The 18,730-nt window shown below is 35.7% G+C and overlaps 1 protein-coding gene across 19 annotated transcripts in view; it reads left to right on the top strand.

The window, feature by feature from the left end:
• Nucleotides 1–18,730, top strand: part of LOC121298149 (calcium-dependent secretion activator 1) — a 102,422-nt gene that overhangs the window by 10,391 nt on the left and 73,301 nt on the right. For all 19 annotated transcript variants that reach the window (XM_041225023.1, XM_041225020.1, XM_041225033.1 and 16 more), the window contains exons 2-3: nt 9,627–9,740; nt 11,740–12,072. In XM_041225023.1, coding sequence (XP_041080957.1) covers nt 9,627–9,740; nt 11,740–12,072 — 447 coding nt within the window. The remainder of the gene's footprint in view (nt 1–9,626; nt 9,741–11,739; nt 12,073–18,730) is intronic.

Raw genomic sequence — 18,730 nt, 5'->3', positions numbered from 1 at the left:
GTGTGTTTCTCCTCTGAAGCTTTACATTGGAAGATCAGAGTTGCCATTAGGGGTAGGTTTGATAGTCTGGTTCAGTAGCTTGGGAGAGGCTCTTTTTGTGGAAAAAAAAAAAATTCGAAACATTTTAACATCAAGAGCATTGCTTGAGCTGGATCTGCTGACAGTAAACAATGTGTACCAGTTAGTTTTTAGCAATGCTTTGTGTGCGACTTCACCATCCCGTTTTCTACATATTTATGCTGCCTTTATTTTTTCTTTTTTTGCAGGGGGGGGGGTATTATATATTTACATATTTTATACTGTATATTTAATAGCAGTATTTCAAAATTAAATATCAACTTGGAATGCTTTGTTCTTAATTTTCTCTTCACCTCAGGGTCCAATTCTAAAATCTTTTCTACAAAATGGATAAAAAAAACTCTTGTTGAATCATTTGCACTTTCCCTAATCCACGTGTATGACCTCATCCACTCCTCTCGGAATCTGCACATGTGCTTACTTTTTTTGTGGAGCAGGCCTATAGGGTACTCCTTCCTTTACCGGTGTATCACTATCAGTGTCACTTCAACTTTTAGAGTCAGCCATTTCGCATGAACAAAGAAAACACTGAAATTAATATATTCTACGAATTATATTTTGTTTGGTGTCGCCAAAGCAGATCAGTGTCAGGCTGTTGGTGAATATGTGATGTGAGTGTAAAAAGCCACATGATAGTGGGACTATATAGTTTTATGTCTTAGATTAGCTATCCAATGTGTCAGTCATTGTGGGGCTGGGTAAAGCATTGCAAAATGGTGTAACAAGGGCAGGGCTTCGCTACAAATTGATATGCTATGGTTTGAATGTGGGCTAAGCTATAAGGTTGCACACTGTCTGGGAACATGTCAAAAATCCATTCCGAAGTCATTTATCTAGACTTGACCTTTACATTTAGAGACTGTCCTGTCCAATTAGGGACGAGCAGTCACTCTATTTCCAAGTAGGAAAGCATTACATCCGAAAGAGGAAAGCATTCCTTGTATTCTCTTCATTTGTATTCCAAGCATTAAAAATCTGCTTACAAAGATAACACCAAAGGTTTTTTTTCTTCACAAATCTAATTATAGCTGCCAACAGCACGGTTATAGCTGTATAGAGCAGATTTAAACATTGAGGTACCCTTTACCCATATTTTTGCTGTTTTACTGTCTGCATTTTGCATGCATTGGTTTAGGTGACATTTAACTCCTTGAATATTCACCTTTTCTTGAAAGAGCATTTTCAAACAGTTGAGCTGAAATGTTATTACGCACTAAAGTGCATTAAAACAGGACAGACTGTTTATATTCCTTAATGAAGTAGTCCCTGAAGGAAGCTTGGATTTGTTTAGCATTGTTATAAGCAGTTTTATTAGGTTAACTAATTTGAGTTACGTATGTGTATTCATTTACTAAATGAAGAAAATGAAACTGATTGTATGGCTTTTTTGTTTGTTTTGTGGCAGATGTTCAAATCTGGAGATCTTTCCCTCTCAAAATCTCTCTTGAATCACTTTAATTGGTCTCACCGCTCAACTAGTCTTTTCCCTGGTTCAGCCATTTTGTACAACTTCTTATCAAAGACCCTAAAAAGAAGAGCCCGATTTAGCACATTTTTTAAAAATGGATGTGTGAAAATTAGAATTTTGCAAACAGGCCGAATGATTTTTGATGCTAAAGTTTTCAGTCTGTCTTGGGAATGAGGAAATACAAATGTGTCACAGATTGGACTGCTTCTCGATGTATAACTTTGAACTGTCATTCAGGACTCAAATGGAAAGACAACATGCATTCCCAGTACAGAGGGTTGTACAGTGCGATATATCGGGTAATGAATAGTGCTCCACCAAACATGACACCAATGCAATTTAGATAAAAGCAGTAAGAGCCTGGATCAATATGAAAAACAGCTAGAGGCAGCTACAAGTCCTCATAATGTAATTATAAATAATAGCCTTATTTAACACATATTCATATTTTTAATTGGTGTATATTTTGATAGGTTTGTTTTAGTTTTAGTCTGGTGACGTTAAAAATTGAATACCTATAGTACAGCAATCCACTCGTTCCCAATGCAAGACAAAGGTCATACAAAACTTGAAAGACGTTCTCAATCTCCACTGTCAACCAGGCATGAAGTTGCAGGCTGCAGAGCACTGTCGGATTCTGAATACAGATTAACTGAGTAACAGCTCCTGTAGAAAGAAAGATATATATATATATATATATATATAGATAGATAAATAGATAGATAGATAGATATTTGAGTGTTCTATGCTCCACATGAAGTCCCCAGTAGTTACCATCTAGCTGATTTACCCTCAGCACATCAGATGATTACAGAGATGTAGCAGCATGATGCTATAATCACATCCCTTGTTTTTTTTGTTTTTTTTGTAGGATTAGAGTATACATGTTGATTGTGAATCTGTCTCACTATCAGTTCCAAACCCGTCTAAACGTATGACCTCCGGTGCAGTTTGAATAGGTCTGCTTATTTTGTAACATTCTTTTGTTCTTCGAGCCATCCATCATTGTTTAACATCTGCCACCTCTACAATATTATCAGCAGGGCTTTGGTCACAATTTATTTTTATCCATATAAAGTGGAAATATATACAAGCAGATATGTTGAGTGTTTTAGATGCTGCATTTTATGTAAAGAGTTGGAGTGTTATCCTGTGGGGAATGATAAGAAGTGTTCTCATGCGTGCCCTTCAGAGGTCATACACATATTCAATACGGTCCCTGAGAGTGGACTGTGTTTCACTGTGCCTGAGAGCAGAATGCTTCATCGATACATGACAGTCAAGGGCAAACCAAGGAAATACGACCTTTTTTTCAGCAGCTTCCCAGCAGCCACGTATAATGTTGATTCATCATTGTGGTGGAATCTAAATGGTGTGACCATTTTATATGGGGATTAATGAATATTTGTCCTGCTTAAATACCTGCTTGCTGTTCAGATCAATACACGTAGCTCAGTACCTGTATTCTGTTTTAGGAGTATTGATGTGTAAATCAAATCGCATTTTATTCATGCATGTTTCCCCTTAATATTCCTTTCGGATATTAGGGAATTATAAAAAATGTTAATTCTTACCATAACTTCCTACTTGTTAAATGACATTGTATATAGGTCATATTGTAAGTAACTATGCAGCAGCAGTTGTGATGTATAGTTCACCCTCTAGTCTCTGTAAGTCACTTTGGATAAAAAGCGTCTGCTAATTACTTATTAAAAACAAAAAAGATTTGCTTTTGGAAGTGTATTCAAGTTGCTTTATGGACAAGAAAGAGAAAATCAAGGAATATTTGTGGTTTTGAAAAAAGATTGGGAATAAGTCAGAGAAGAGGACAGATTGAAGATAATTAAAGAAAGCAAATTGTGTTAGCTGTTGATCGCCTGCCTTTGCTGGCAGGTGTAAACATTTTCAAGTCTTTAATTTTCACTTTTCACCCAATCATAATATAGTGGACTTTTTCAGTATTAAAAGCTTGTGAAGACACAGTTTTCTCCCTGGCTTAAATCATGCTTTATTTGAAGAGATTTCAGTCAACCCTATTTCCATACTTACTACAAGTGTGAGTTCTGGAACAGAGGTGAATAAAATAAACATCATTACTTAATGCATACGAGGAGGCTTTGACTTCTATTATGCTGCGACAGAATCACCAACTGATACCACGCTTGCAGATCTAAAGCTACTGCAACAGAAAACCTATGCTAACCATGCTTATCATTGTGAAATAGTACCTAGATTCACACTGTCAGGCGTGGGCCATGTGTTTTATAATTGAATCTTTGTCTCTGGTAATCTAACTGGGAACAGACACACAACAAAAAAAATTAATTTTATGTATTTATGCATTTTATGTGAGTTGGTGTGTGTATCGTTAATAATTACTGAATCAGCTGATTTTTGACCTCCATTACTGTTCATGGACTGTGGACAAGTTATTCCAATGCCATAGCAATGTTTTGAGCATCCATTAGCTGACTTTCATTAGCTACTGACAGTACCTGCAGCCAAGACATGCTGTTAATACTGTATTCAGGAGTTTTGCACATTGCTGACACATCTCAAATGTATTTCAGTCGTAATTAAAATATAAAGACTATATTTATTGCTGTTTACTAAGATATGTTCCCTTAGACAAAACCATTAAATACACTGGATTTAAGATTCTGGATATACGTACATGTACTGTGATACATAAGGAGGCTGTGTGGTCCTGTGGTTAAAGAAATGGGCTTGTAACCAGGAGGTCCCCAGTTAAAATCCTGGCTCATCACTGACTCACTGTGTGACTTTGAACAAGCCACTTAACCTCCTTGTGCTTCGTATTTCGGGTGAGACGTTGTTGTACTAATAATAATCTTATTATTATTATTGTTATTATTAAGGTGGTCATTTAAATTAGTCTATTTATAAAAGTAGGCTCTCTGTCAGCCATTTTCTACCGCACTGTGGCAGGATAGCATCACAGCCCAAGGTGTTACCGCCAGGAATAAGAGACTCATACCCCTTCTCCACTGGCACTTCCAACGTGGGCTAGGTATGGTACGGATGGTTCTCCACTGGCTATTTGTCGAGCTGAGCAAGAACCAAACCATGAAACTCAGGTCTCATAAGACATCTCAATCTGGCTCAGAGCAAAGACGGACAGGGGCCGGGGTTAAGGATTTTTGTCATGACGTTGCATCAGTCAGTACACTCCAAATAGACAAACAACAAACAACATGGCGGGCAGCTAGTTTGATGAGAGAAAAGTACATGTTTGGGACGCTGAGGAAGTGCAGGTTCTAGTTTCTCTGTGGGGAGATGGAAGCTTCTTGAGTTGTGCGCCAGAAATTGGAACGCTGATGTTTTAAAGCAAATGGACGTGAACCGCGGGTATGATTTAACTCACACACTCAAAAAGACAACATTTCCCATCCTTGGCCTTTATTATATTAATATAAAGACAAAAAATGCTGATAAAATTAAATTCCGAACTTAATTACAAAAATACAGTAAAACAAAATCCAGCTGTACCATACATACAAAATCCATTACAAAGTCAATTCCCTAATTAGCACTCAATTACCTAATTGGAAATGGCCACTCCTGTGATTTTGGGCAGGGACAAATATAACCTCATCCCTGCCAACCTTACATTCCCCTACACACTACTTACATTTGGAGGGCTTTCGCCCTGCACACGCACATTTGTGCCTTTTTTTATCAAGTATTTTGATACCAACATTTTAAAACTGAAAAGTTTCTGACTGGGATCATGTCCAGCAGCACTCTTTTATGTAACTGAAACCCTAACTAGGATCTGTGCTCAGGAATTAGTGACCAGCGTAACCTTTATAAAACAGTACAACAATATTTCAACTCTATTTAAACAAGGTTTAAACAATAAGACATATGTATAGCTAACTGTAACAACATTTCTATTTCACTGGGAAACATTATGCTATGACTTCTATTTTGAAATGTGCAGAGTGTTGGAATAAGTTAAGGTGACAATTAAAAATGAGAAATGAAAAGCAGTGAATCACTATACTGTCAAATATCCGAATAAGATAGCAGAGACTAAGGAAGGGCACTTGGGGCATTTAAATGAATATCCAGATGGCTAGAGACTCTCAAAGGCAATAAGTTTCACGTACTTTTCCACTCCCCAACATCACTAAAGTCTAAGACAAAAGACTGTAATGAGCTCTACCACAGCAGTCATTTTTCAATGAGTTATTCCTAGATCTTATTTTCAAAGCTAACCCAGTCAAGATAGCAAAGCAGCGGCACATAATACAGTTTATTCAAACTGCAGTTTATTTATACAGGATAAAATCTAATTATAATTTGTATATGTATATAATGGACAAGTACAAAATAAAATGCGGTACTTTACTGTAAATAAGGTTAGATTTTACATTCAGGCTTCACTGAATGGTTGATTATACTATTATATTGTTCCAGCTTTATTTCTGTTGGATTAGTTCGGAGCATATCCTGCATCAAATGCAAGTGCCTTCGGTCTGTGAGTGAGACTTCTCTATTTACCACATTGATGGGTATGCTCATTTTGTAACATGGTTTCCATGAAAGCCTAACAGCTGAATAGTGTTTAGCTGTGCCATTCCTAAAAAAACTAAATGTACCATAAGTCCATCAACATACAAATTGAGTGGAATGGCCCAGAAGACCAATAAAAAAATGAAAAATGGTTGTGGTAATAATGGTTGTGGAGCTCAATGGCTGTGCATGTCAGTCTCCCACTGTGTGTTTACTTTTAGGTGAAGCAACTATGAGGTGTTACTGTACCAGTTTTTGCAACGTAATGTATCATCTCTTAGTGTTAACTTGAAAGTATAAAATAACTAACTTCAATCAATAAGCATGCCATAAACTCGGGTCAGTAGTAATCTGATCTAACAAAAGCTTTTAGCACCTGGGGTTATCCATCATTCGTCTAACATGATCATACCAGATGTGATGCCTGGGCGTAATTAATTTATCTTTTGTACTTCAGTTTCCCTCCAATAATAATTTGACTTCAGGTATCTTTAACTGTGTAATGTGGTTGTTCATACAAATCTGTAAAATGCTCTCAGAGTTCTTCTACAAAGAGTCACTTTTTTGTGTATGCTTCTGCCGGTTTGGTACTTCATTTTCATGTCAGTTGAATTTTAAATGAAAACAGGAAAAATGGAGCTGCTTCTTTTGCGCCGCTGCAGCATTTCATGTTTACAAGCCAGGTCTTTGTGAAGACAGACTGTAGATAATGATTCTTTAGATGCTACTGACGGCGCTGGCCTTTTCGTTTCAATCTGCTGTGGCTTTTGGAAATCACTGTACTACAAATTTGAATGATTAAACACAGGTCGGTTTTCCATTCAAAAGGATTAGTTTTAATTGAATAATATTGGAATATCCACAAAGTGTCTGCATCCCGTTTCTCAGCAGAGTTAAGCTACAGAGTAATTAAAATGGTGTGTGTGTGTGTGTGTGTGTGTGTGTGTGTGTGTATACATATTTTTAATTATTGCATCAATACAAATAAAGATACCAGGCATTTCGGTTTTTTGCATTTAATGCAAATACTTTTTGTTTTTGGTACACTTTTTTGATGTATGGTATATGTCAAGTAATAAAATACGACGGAATGATTGAATTGACAGATATGTATTTATGTGAACAAATAAATACTTCTAATCCTACAGTCAAAACTAACCCCACAAGCCTTGATAGCATGTTTGATTGATCGTAAGCGCTTAAGATGGGCCCATTTTAAATAAAGTGTTTGGCTAATTTAAGCTCCTAAGAGAACACTTCGCCTAAGGGAACACCCTTGTGGTGAAACTGATTTTTCCCATTGTAAATGCTCCGGCTAAAGGAACAGGGACTTCGCTTAAAAGAACACCTTCTTGGCACCAGTAGCGATTTGTTCACAACTGATACATAGTGTTCTGCGCTTTTGGTTTTTATCTTTAATCGTTAATCTTTTCAGAGTTTATTTTACATGTATTAAAATAGGGATATTTCACCATTCTGTTGAATAAGGTGCATGCTGTTGTATATTGCTGTTGCATGTTTTAACATGTGTAGGGTGCTGTGTTAATTTAGTTTGACAGTTTTTTAATGTTAGTTTGTCTGTTACTTTATTATTATAGTTTATTAACATACACTTGCCTATTGCTTTTCTTTTACTTATTCAGTTCATTTCATGTGTTGATGCATGTGCGTCAATACAAGTAATACATATTTATTTGTTTATTTATAGTGTGTCTGGTAGCTAACTCCGTCTTAGAGAACACGTCGCTTGCTTCCTGAGGGGTGTTCTCTTAGCTGGAGACTACTGTATAAGCTTTCAGCCATCATTTTTTTGTAATTTGATGGTCCACATGTTTACAAAATACAGTAGCATCAAAAGGACCTTTTTTATCTTTAACAACTTACCAGACATAGTGATTATTAAACCAATTCAAACACTCAAGGTCTAAAATGAATTGAATATACTTTATAGCAAAAGGGCTACACAGTAATATTGTATACTGTGCAATTACCAAGACTAATATGAAATACAGGACCTATCACGCCAAAGCAAGGTACAGTAATTATTTATATAGTAAAATAGATGCGAAACTACAGATTTATAAGAATATATAAACCTTCAGGGGGAGTTTAAATTAACGATTTAATGTCCAAGAGTAATTGAATGAGAAATGTATTTGGTCTCCAGACATTTTGGTAAGCATCAAAGCTGAGTCTTGCCCAGCTTTAGGGATGAATATTATTTATTTTTTATTTTTTATTAAACCCATTAGGAAAAGCATAGGATAAGTTGGATTCCCAATTTATTGGTTGAGAATGAAATGTTAGATAACAGTAACATTATTTAATTAGTTTTAAGTGATAACCATTGAGCCTGTCAAATTAAATGATCAAATGAATTAGTAAAGTCACCACTGTACAGGTGTATTGGTCTGTCCCTCTGGTTGGGTTTGTGTGTCTGTCTATTCCTCTACACATTGCCTATATATATATATATATATATATATATTTTTTTTTTTTTTTTTCCTCTCTGTTACCAGAAAAAAAGTCTTCTGTGGTGTATGTATTCATACAATAGCTTTCAACATCATGTTATAGCCTTCTTTATTTCTTATTAATCAGCTAAGCAATCTAAATGATTAGTTTCCATTATGTTACATCTCAGATGAACAGCATATACTTGTGTCGTTTAAATTTTTTTTGTAAACGTTCGTTTTGTAGTAAAGTCAGTAATTGTAGACTCAGTTGTCAGAGCAGTCAACAGTGATGCTTACGTTTACAAAACAACCCTACTACTATTCTCTAAGTGGCCACATTTACTTTTCTCATCTCTCTGTATCATATTATGTCATCATATTGTTTCATTTCCTATTCCTTTACAACACAGAGCAGCAAGCTAAATATGGCCAGAGGCAGATATACACAACAAAATAGACTGGAGGCTTGCACAGAAGAACTCAATGCCATTTTGTCTATATAGGACAGTCACCTGATAAAGCCAGTCTGAATTATTTGGGTATTTATTAATGCCCAGGTAAACGTCAAATGTTCTCTGTTAAATTTCATTATTACTCAAATCTATAATTTGATATTCCACTTAGTTGTGCAAGGATAGGGCACAATATGTATTCATTTCTATTTCTTGCCTTCACATGTACAAGCAATTGGAAAGAAGTATATGTATTTACAATAGGACATTCGGTATCATAATACACAAACCAGCACAGTACACACAATATCGATTAAAAACTGGTACATATATGTTGTAGGTTTGTTAGAAATTGCCTAGTGCACCTCAAACTGTGTGATGATACCAAGATTCCTCAATGCATGTGACCAATCGTTCCAAGATGAAGCAGCTGATAACAGAAAGAGGTTTTACCCTGAACAGAAAATGACTGAGATTCAAACAGGGACACCTGCTACAGATTATTAGTGCCAAAAGACCCTTACGGAACAGAAGAAATGCCTGGTGTTTGAACCCAAAGGTGCTTCTCATCACGCTGCACACATCTCAGCAAGTAATTGACATAAAAGTGAATTCAATTATTTATTTTTTCAGATAAGCAAGCAACAACTTCAGACAGTGAAAGATCGATTTCAGGCCTTCCTCAACGGTGAGACTCAGATTGTGGCTGATGAGGCCTTTATTAATGCTGTCCAAAGCTATTATGAGGTAAGTTTGTTTCTTTTCCCAGTGACAGTGTTACATTATTGTATTATAAAAAAAAGAATGAGCTTAGTATTGTTAGTGGGTTACTTGATTGTTGTGCCTTATTGTATACAATGATATCCAATTACTAGCAGGCCATTTTTAAGGGATCCAACATATTCAAAATATGTGTGTTCCATGATGTTATTATTCAGTAATTCTTGTTAAATAATGTGCTTTCAATAGAGTAATTAATTAGTCTTAAACAAGGTCTGGCTTTCATAGAGAATTATTACCCAAGTAATATGCACTACAATATATTGCTGTTCTCATTCCCATATTTGCTACAACAGCCATGTTGACAAACAAGACCTACCTTTGTGTAATTGCATTAGCATACAAATGTGAGTAACAAACATTCACATTCCAACGTCTTTCTCTTGGGAGTTGTTTTGGAACCTCTGTTGGTAAACAAGAATGTTAAGTCATGTTTTAGCTGCCACATGATGTTGATTCACCTTAGGCCTCTAAATTATAAATATGCAATTTAAAACGTAGCAATATGCAACTCTGCCAGTTTGTTTTAAGGTAGGGAAGATTCTGCTTGTTGCAGCTGTAATGGAGGATGGGAAGGGTACAATGCAAATTATAAATCATGTTTATTGGCAATCAGGGTCTAAGTTTATTGGCCATTATCCCGCTGTTGCACAATTATAGGTGCACAAAATGTAAAGCTGGTTATTTGAAGTTCAAAATAAATCTTCTGGCCCTAAGGTCTGTGAGGAGGCAAAATCATGTTTTCAAAGTGGAATAAAATAATTTCAATGGTATAGTTTAATCACTCCATCCTGCAACTAGTTATTTCTTACTAGACTTATACTGTTACAGGCATATTACACCTCTCAGAAACAGACTTTGCCTTTGTACTAACAGACATAGCATTGTGAACATTTACATAGCAGGTTATGTCCACTGTGTTATGCATATTGCCTAATGCTATACAGAGGTCGTAAAAGGCAATGTAGCACTGCGCCATATTGAATATATATTGGCATACATCTCATGATGCCAAATAATATCTATATACTGTAGATTATAGAATATGCTGAATATACAAGGCATATTGTTGGAGGCTGTGTGGTCCAGTGGTTAAAGAAACGGGCTTGTAATCAGCAGGTCCCCACTGACTTATTGCGTGACCCTGAGCAAGTCACTAAACCTCCTTGTGCTCTTCGGGTGAGACATTGTTGTAAGTGACTCTGCAACTGATGCATAGTTCACACACCCTAGTCTCGTGTCTTGTAAAGCGCTTTGTAATGGTGGTCCACTATGAAATGTGATATATATATATATATATATATATATATATATATATATATATATATATATATATATATATAAATATAAACAACAAATATTAATTGATCTGCACTGGTAAGAGGTGTAGCAGCAGAAAGTCTGCCAAAACCTCAAAGAAATAAGGATCATTAGAAAGAAAATGGTTTGAAGACACAATAGACCTCAAATTGAAAGGAAATAATAAAAAAAAAAAAACAATTACAACACAGTGCTATGTTGCAATTGTTAAAAAGAAAATCTGTGGTACAAAATAACTAGACCCCTTCCGCCAAGCTTGGAAATTTAAAATTAATTGTTTTCATGTTTCCATGAAACCCTTCTCAATAAGTTTTAAACAGGGTTTTAGATGATTTTCATTTAAAAGCTATTCGAAAGAAAGATTCTGAAGTTAAGATAAACTCAGTATAAAAAAAATGTATCTTTAGTTTTAAAATTTGTGAAAGGCTACTCTGGGGTCTAAAATCCAGTCAATCCACAGGCAGTTTCCATATATTACTATGTAAAAAAAAAAAAAAACTGAACAATTTCAATATGAAGAATGTTTGCACGGTCAGCCTACATTTTAGACATGGCAAATTATTGTTGTATTTACCAGCATTAAGAATATAGGATAGGATTAATTTCTAAAACAGTGAATGTTTTTTTTTCTTTTTTTTCATTGCAGGTGTTTATCAAGAGTGATCGTGTTTCTCGGATGGTACAAAGTGGAGGCTGCTCTGCCAACGATTCCAGGGAGGTGTTCAAGAAACACATTGAGAAGAGGGTCCGCAGCCTGCCAGAGATCGACGGCCTCAGCAAGGAGACTGTCCTGAGCTCCTGGATGGCTAAGTTTGATGCAATTTATCGTGGGGAGGAGGACCCTCGCAAACAGCAAGCCAGAATGACAGCCAGCGCTGCCTCCGAGCTGATCCTGAGCAAAGAGCAGCTATACGAGATGTTCCAGCAGATCCTGGGAATCAAGAAGTTTGAGCATCAACTGCTGTACAATGCATGTCAGGTAAGAACATCACCAACACAATGGTTTTTGTAAATTTGTCCTATAAGTCTTACAGCTATGGCAAAGAGTTTTGCATCACCCTATAGAATTAACTAATTTTGCTTCATACAAGTGGAATGAAATAATGTGACATTAACATATTAAACCACATACCGCTTGTAGTTTTCCATATACTTAACAAAAAAATTGACAGAAATTGAAAGATCTCACATAATTAAAATTGAAATACTATACTACTATTATAGCTTCCAGTAGACTTTTGCAAGATGATTTCATAGGAGGCTATGTGGTCTGGTTGTTAAAGAAAAGGGGCTTGTAACCAGGAGGTCCCCAGTTCAAATCCCAGCTTGTTCACTGACTCACTGTGTGGCCTTGGGTGATTACTTAACCTCCTTGTGCTCCGTCTTTCGGATGAGATGTTGTTGTAAGTGACTCTGCAGTTGATGCGTCGTTCACACACCCTCGTCTCTGTAAGTCGCCTTGGATAAAGGTGCCTGCTAAATAAACAAATAATGATACACGATTATTATAATACTTGATGTTAAATAAAAGATCTAAGTTATGTTCATATATATATTTTTATTATTATGTCTCAATCCTAAAATTATATATGATGCAAAACTTTTGGCCATATCTGAAGATGCATGTTCTATCACTTATAGACTATTTTCTAAAATGATGGTAGAAAATCAATATGGTACAAAAAGAGTATTTTTAATAATAAAATTATATAACAGCAGTGTGTGGGCATTTATGACTGTCATAGGACATTTGCCAAGCCACTTTCTACTTGGATTTTATATAACAGATTGTCAGGTACATTAATATCCACCCTGAATGCAAAGAGCACCATTGATATGTTCTTCAAGGACCTTGTGTATGATTGAAATGCAGGGCATGACAGCAGTCTGGGCTGAAAGACATTAGGTTTGCTCATCATTTAATACATTAACAAACTCAATCCCACCACTTTCAAGAACATGCCCTTGGTGACCCTGGAATTGTTGAAAATGACTTAATACCTCCTACAATATGAAGCACTTATGAGCTTAACATATTAACATAACCAAATCTGAAAGTGCTCTGTGAACAAGGAATACATATATAACAAAATAGTGTGTGTTATTTTTGGAGAACGTAATGTACAACAAAAGCACTTCTGTGCTCCATTATTAGTATATAATGTATACAGTATAGTGTCGCATTGTATTAACTGGAGATGGATAACATGTACAGTAGTCTACTTTAGATTATCTTCATACGCCCGTAAAGAGCTAAGTTACAGTTGGTTTAGGCTGCAAGTTTCTTTTTGTTTGTCAGAGCTGGCTTATGCTTTAGAGAATTCTTCATTTGAAATCCTGATAATAGTTACAGACACAATTCTTTTTTGTGTGTGTTTCATGACCTGATTTAAAAAACAGCTCTTGTCCTAAGAGAACAAGATCCCATCTGAATTTGCTGCCTGTTTCTGAACACAATAGCTATTCCTCTTGACTTTGAAGTGTGATCACCCAGTTTCAGCCTGTTATCAGCAAAGACAGTAAGGTTCAACTGTGCATATTGACATTCTTCATTTGAAGTCATTCTCAGGCTAACTTTAATGTACTATTGCTGAGAGGCACTGCAGCTGGAAGATCTACTTAACAAAGGAATGTTTGTAAGTGGATTTACGAAGTGGGTTTTGACACATTTTTACACAAAATCTTAATTTCAATAGTTGAAATTGTGCGTATCCTTGCAGTTTTTTTAAAAATTATTATTATTATTATTATTATTATTATTATTATTATTATTATTATTATTATTATTATTATTTTCTTTCCCATAATCCTGTGAAGACAATTAAACAATTATTTTCACAATAGTCTTTGTAATGGAATTGGGCGTAACATACATGTATGTACAGTATATTTCTATACACACGATCATGAAATGTAAAGGGGAAAATGGTACACTTGAATACATTCATGCCAATGTCATTAACAGAATTCAAAGGTTTGATTGCTGTTACTCTTTACAATTACAGAAGAAACAAAGAATAATGTTTTTCGGACTACTGCATGTCCCACACTGAAAGACTGAAAGCAAATATGAGTATAATTTGAGTACTTTTTACTACAAAATAGTTATTTTATTGTGGGCATGCGTGCGTTCTACTACATCCAGCACACTGGACATTTAATTTGGTAACATCTTTTTAAATGTTTTTATTATTATTATTATTATTATTATTATTATTATTATTATTATTATTATTATTTTATTATATTTTTCCTGTTGCATGAAAATAAAATGAAACATTGATAGATTCAGTTGAGCGTTGACTAAATGTAACAAGCCCTGAAAGACTCTCTCTCTCTCTCTCTCTCTCTCTCTCTCTCTCTCTCTCTCTCTCTCTCTCTCTCTCTTCAGGGTGTACCACTTGATTAACTTGATTAATCTGTAGCTTAGTGGTATTAACATTTGGCTCTTTGTCAGATTTAACACGTGTTCAGTGAAGTTATTATCAACCAGGTCAGCTCGAGATCCTGGATTGGAAAGGCCTGATAGAGTCAAAGGTGTCCATGCTCTAGTAGGTTTTATTTGTATTATTTCTGTTTGCAAAGCAGTAACTCTGTCCTGACCCAGCTGTTTACACTAGTCTTGCTCCACCCTTAAAAAATAATGGTTGTTTGGAACAGGTATGGGACTATTCTCCTTAACATAAGATATATTTCTGTTGCAGCACATTTGTTTTAACATATGATAAATATCTATAAATTGTGCATAAAGATTTTGTAACAACAGCTGTGGAGTCACTTACAACAACGTCTCACCCAAGACGGAGCACAAAAAGGTTCTTCACACAGTGAGTCAGTGGCTCAGCCAGAATTTGAACAGGGGGACCTCCTGGTTACAAGCCCTTTTCTTTACGACTGGACCAGCATCTGTCCATGGTCACAGTCCATTCTCTTGTTCTCCAATGCAGCCAAAAGACCCTGGCTGAATTTGGAATTTTGCCACCTAATTACTGTTAGATTCCTAATAAAATACAGCTTCCAAGTAAAGGCAAGGTGTGCAGTGGAATGTGATGCACTGTGGCCTGGTGCCCAAATGAATGTCTGTCATTGTATCACTAGTTGGAGTTCATAATTTTACATTCCATATTTTCAAAAAATGTGGCAGGAGTGGGTATTAATACAAAAACAATGAAGACCTTCTTTATTATTTATTTTGCTAGAATTTAGGATTCAAATAAAATGTCAGAAGGAAACATGTTCAGGACATTCTTGGCTTTGGTTTAGTTCTGTTTGTAAAAATATCTGTTTGACATGCAACACACTTAATTGATTACCCATCTGGTTTGTATTTTTGTATGTGGGGATAAAAGAGAATATTAAGTTGTCAGTTTTTTAAGCAAAAGCTGTTTTAATTGTGCCCAAAATGTCAGAAGCTAAGAGACAAAACTGTTTTTCTGTAATGCTAAAATTCACCAGATGATTGTTGGCTGTTTTCGCTCTAAAGATAATACTGGCTCAATATTGTAATCAATATTCGCATGATTCAGTTTCAAGTGAATTTGATGCTGTTCCATCAAGGAAAGTAAATTCAATTTTGCATATTAATGTACCCTCCGGGGACAGATGATCAATAAGTCTTGTGAAAATCAGACTAATACTGCTGAGTAGGAGTTGGACACATCTGAGAAACAGCTAATTCAATTCCTTAACAATATTTCTTTTTGGATCGCATCTTCCTACTGCATTGCAGTAGGCGAGCGTATAGAATAAATCATGAATCACAGAATTACAGAAAACAAAAGCTGTTTGATTGGCTGTTATCACAGTTCAAGCTGGAGGATCTGTATGGATTGTAGAGGCAACACAAGTTAACAGGGCTTGAGATGACTGTCTGTTTAATTTAATAGGTCAGATCCAAAGGTGTGGAAGTGAGGTGCATGTCTGTCATTTTTAAATGCATTTTTACTTTATACATATAAAATCTATTTAGTCTGCTTAGACTCTGCTCCTCCTCGCGAAGTCCAGTTTGTGTTTTGGTATATACCTCCATTTTGTTATAGTAAAAAAAAAAAAAGAAAATTAGCAAACACCATTACAATGCCCTTTTAAAATATAAATGACACTGTGGGTTGTGGAGTAAACAGAGCTGCCAGTGGGCTGGTGGATTATTTAATTGGTACATTGCTGCTCTTCAGTCAGTGTGTGTTTTATGCCTGCTTGAGTGCTTTGATGTTTTCTGTGTTAGTTAGCTTGCCTCTGGTGTAACCAACCAGGCTCCTTTTCTCATCCTCACAGCACCACATCCTGGTCTCCTGTGTGCACTGTTGGATCATGGGTAATTACCAATGGGTTACTGCTGCTTGTTCTTCCTGAATATATAATGTTTTGCTGAATTAGTCATAATGATTGATTCCATTGCCAGCACCCTAAAAAAATACCTTTACAGCCAGCTATAGTCCTAACTATATATTGTCCACTTTTGTTCTTAAGAGGAATTATCTGTGACTCTTAAATGTTTGATGATTAAACCAAAAAGGTTCCACAGTTGCTGGGTAGTACTAGTTAATGCCCGGCTGACTCCTAAGGGTAGAATAAGGTCATAGGACAGGAGCTTTTATAAAGAATACTTGTGCAGGGATTAAGATGCTGAGGTACTACAATGTGAATAAATTTTAGAAGTCACAATTCTGTGCAGGAAACTAAATGGAATCCATTACGTTTTTTTCTGGATGCCTGATTACACCTGTTCAAAAATTGCAACCTCTATATAACATTAAACTAAATCAGTGAGGCAAGTCCCCCCTTGTAACAGTTCATCAAAAGATAATACATATGGTCTGCTTCCCATACAATAGGTTAGAAAGAACTAGATTTTTCTTTCAGTGAGAGGAATCTTCTTTTGTGTTTAATTTTCATTTTTCACCTGAAGAGACTTTTGTGGTCTAGGTAAGGGGGTTTCAACTTTTTTTTTTTTTTTTAAACTGTACCCCTTCTGTTGGGAGATTTTTAGCTAAAGTATGCTTTACAATTTTCGTTCACTGAATGGTACCCCAGTCGCAATGAATAATCAGAATAATCTGATTAACACATTATTTAATATATAATTTTTCACAAGCGTCTGGGACTGACAAACGACTGGTTTAAGACAGAATACCAAACAATAGGCTTTCTATTCGGCAAAGTCATTATACAAATAATACAAAACAGTCTGCACTGTAAATATTTATCACGTTACCATTTACTTCCCATCTCAGCATAAGTATGTGTGCCATTTAAAATATTTACATCAAAAACATAACCTCAAGGTAAAACTATAATACCTAAAAATGATACTTTATAACTTTGTGTCGCTTTGCACTTTCTGTAGACTCTTGTGTTTTCTTAGTTTGTTTTTGTTATGCAACCTCAAGAAATACATCCATTTCAAACACAGACAAAATAATCAACCAGCCGCTATTGCTGTTACTATGCAGCCGCGGTAATAAATAAAACAAAAACCCGTCAACGTCTACTATTTATTTACCGGAGCATTTATACGTCCAAAAAATAAATTGTGCTTCACTAATACGTCAAGTTGAAAACAACAAAAATCACTAACAGTTTCCCCTGCTCGCCAGCTTTACCCATATAAGCCACTCAATCGAAATTACGCATGCGTAAAGGGGGAAAATGTGGACGTAGTAGAGTTTGTGTATTTGTTTTCATCTGCGGTTAACGTTGAGCTGCTAAACAAAGCTTAAATAATTATACACGGTGCTTTAGAGAATATATAATACCGTGTGTGTGTAACCACCGATTGTATTATACTATATAATAGATATATATAATAATATATATATTATATATAGTGAATATATAAAAAATACACATTTATTTACTTTCATTTTTTATTTGTGCATTAATGAGACGTTCTACGTACCCCCCTATGACCCTTAGAAGTACCCAGAGCGGTTCACGTACCCCCGGTTAAAAAAGCCCGGTCTAGATAGCTAGTGTGTGTATATTATACAATACATGTTTTAAAATAAAAATCCAATTATATATTTTTTAAATATGCATGAACAGTATGAGAAACAGGGTAGCCTGATTTTTTAAATATTATTTTAAAAAAAAATAGACGAACTTTGTTTGTAACATCTTGTTAACTTTTCTCATCATACAGAACTATGATATAAATTTGATCTAAACAGAGTAAGTAAAGATGTTCCAGGTAAGAAATGGTCTTTAAAACAACAGCTACTTCAATAAACACAGGGTGCAGGAACCAGAAGATGGGCTGATTGTTAAAGGGAAATACAGTGGCAAATCCTACAGTAACAAGGGTGTGTCCTTATTGTGCAGCATTTCTCAAGGGAGCAATCTTGTAAAGTATTACATGATAAAGGTGCAGCACTCTCTCTCTCTCTCTCTCTCTCTCTCTCTCTCTCTCTCTCTCTCTCTCTCTCTCTCTCTCTCTCTCTTCTGCCGCTACCAGATGGCTGGACTGTGCAGCTGAATGAAGGCTCCAGGGCTGTAAGCAGCTGAGCCTGAGCCTATCAGACAAAGTGCAGTGCTGAGCTAAAAATAGAACAGCAGCAGATTGCTATTCAGCTTGTAGCTTTTTGGAAGATGTAGCTCTGCATTGTAGTGCTGTACATTTCTCTCAGTTTGATCAGCGG

The sequence above is a fragment of the Polyodon spathula genome, chromosome 23 (assembly GCF_017654505.1).
Source record: "Polyodon spathula isolate WHYD16114869_AA chromosome 23, ASM1765450v1, whole genome shotgun sequence".
Classification (NCBI taxonomy): Eukaryota; Metazoa; Chordata; class Actinopteri; order Acipenseriformes; family Polyodontidae; genus Polyodon; species Polyodon spathula.
Note: the sequence above shows the minus strand (reverse complement) of the source record. Positions and strands in the feature narration are given on the sequence as shown.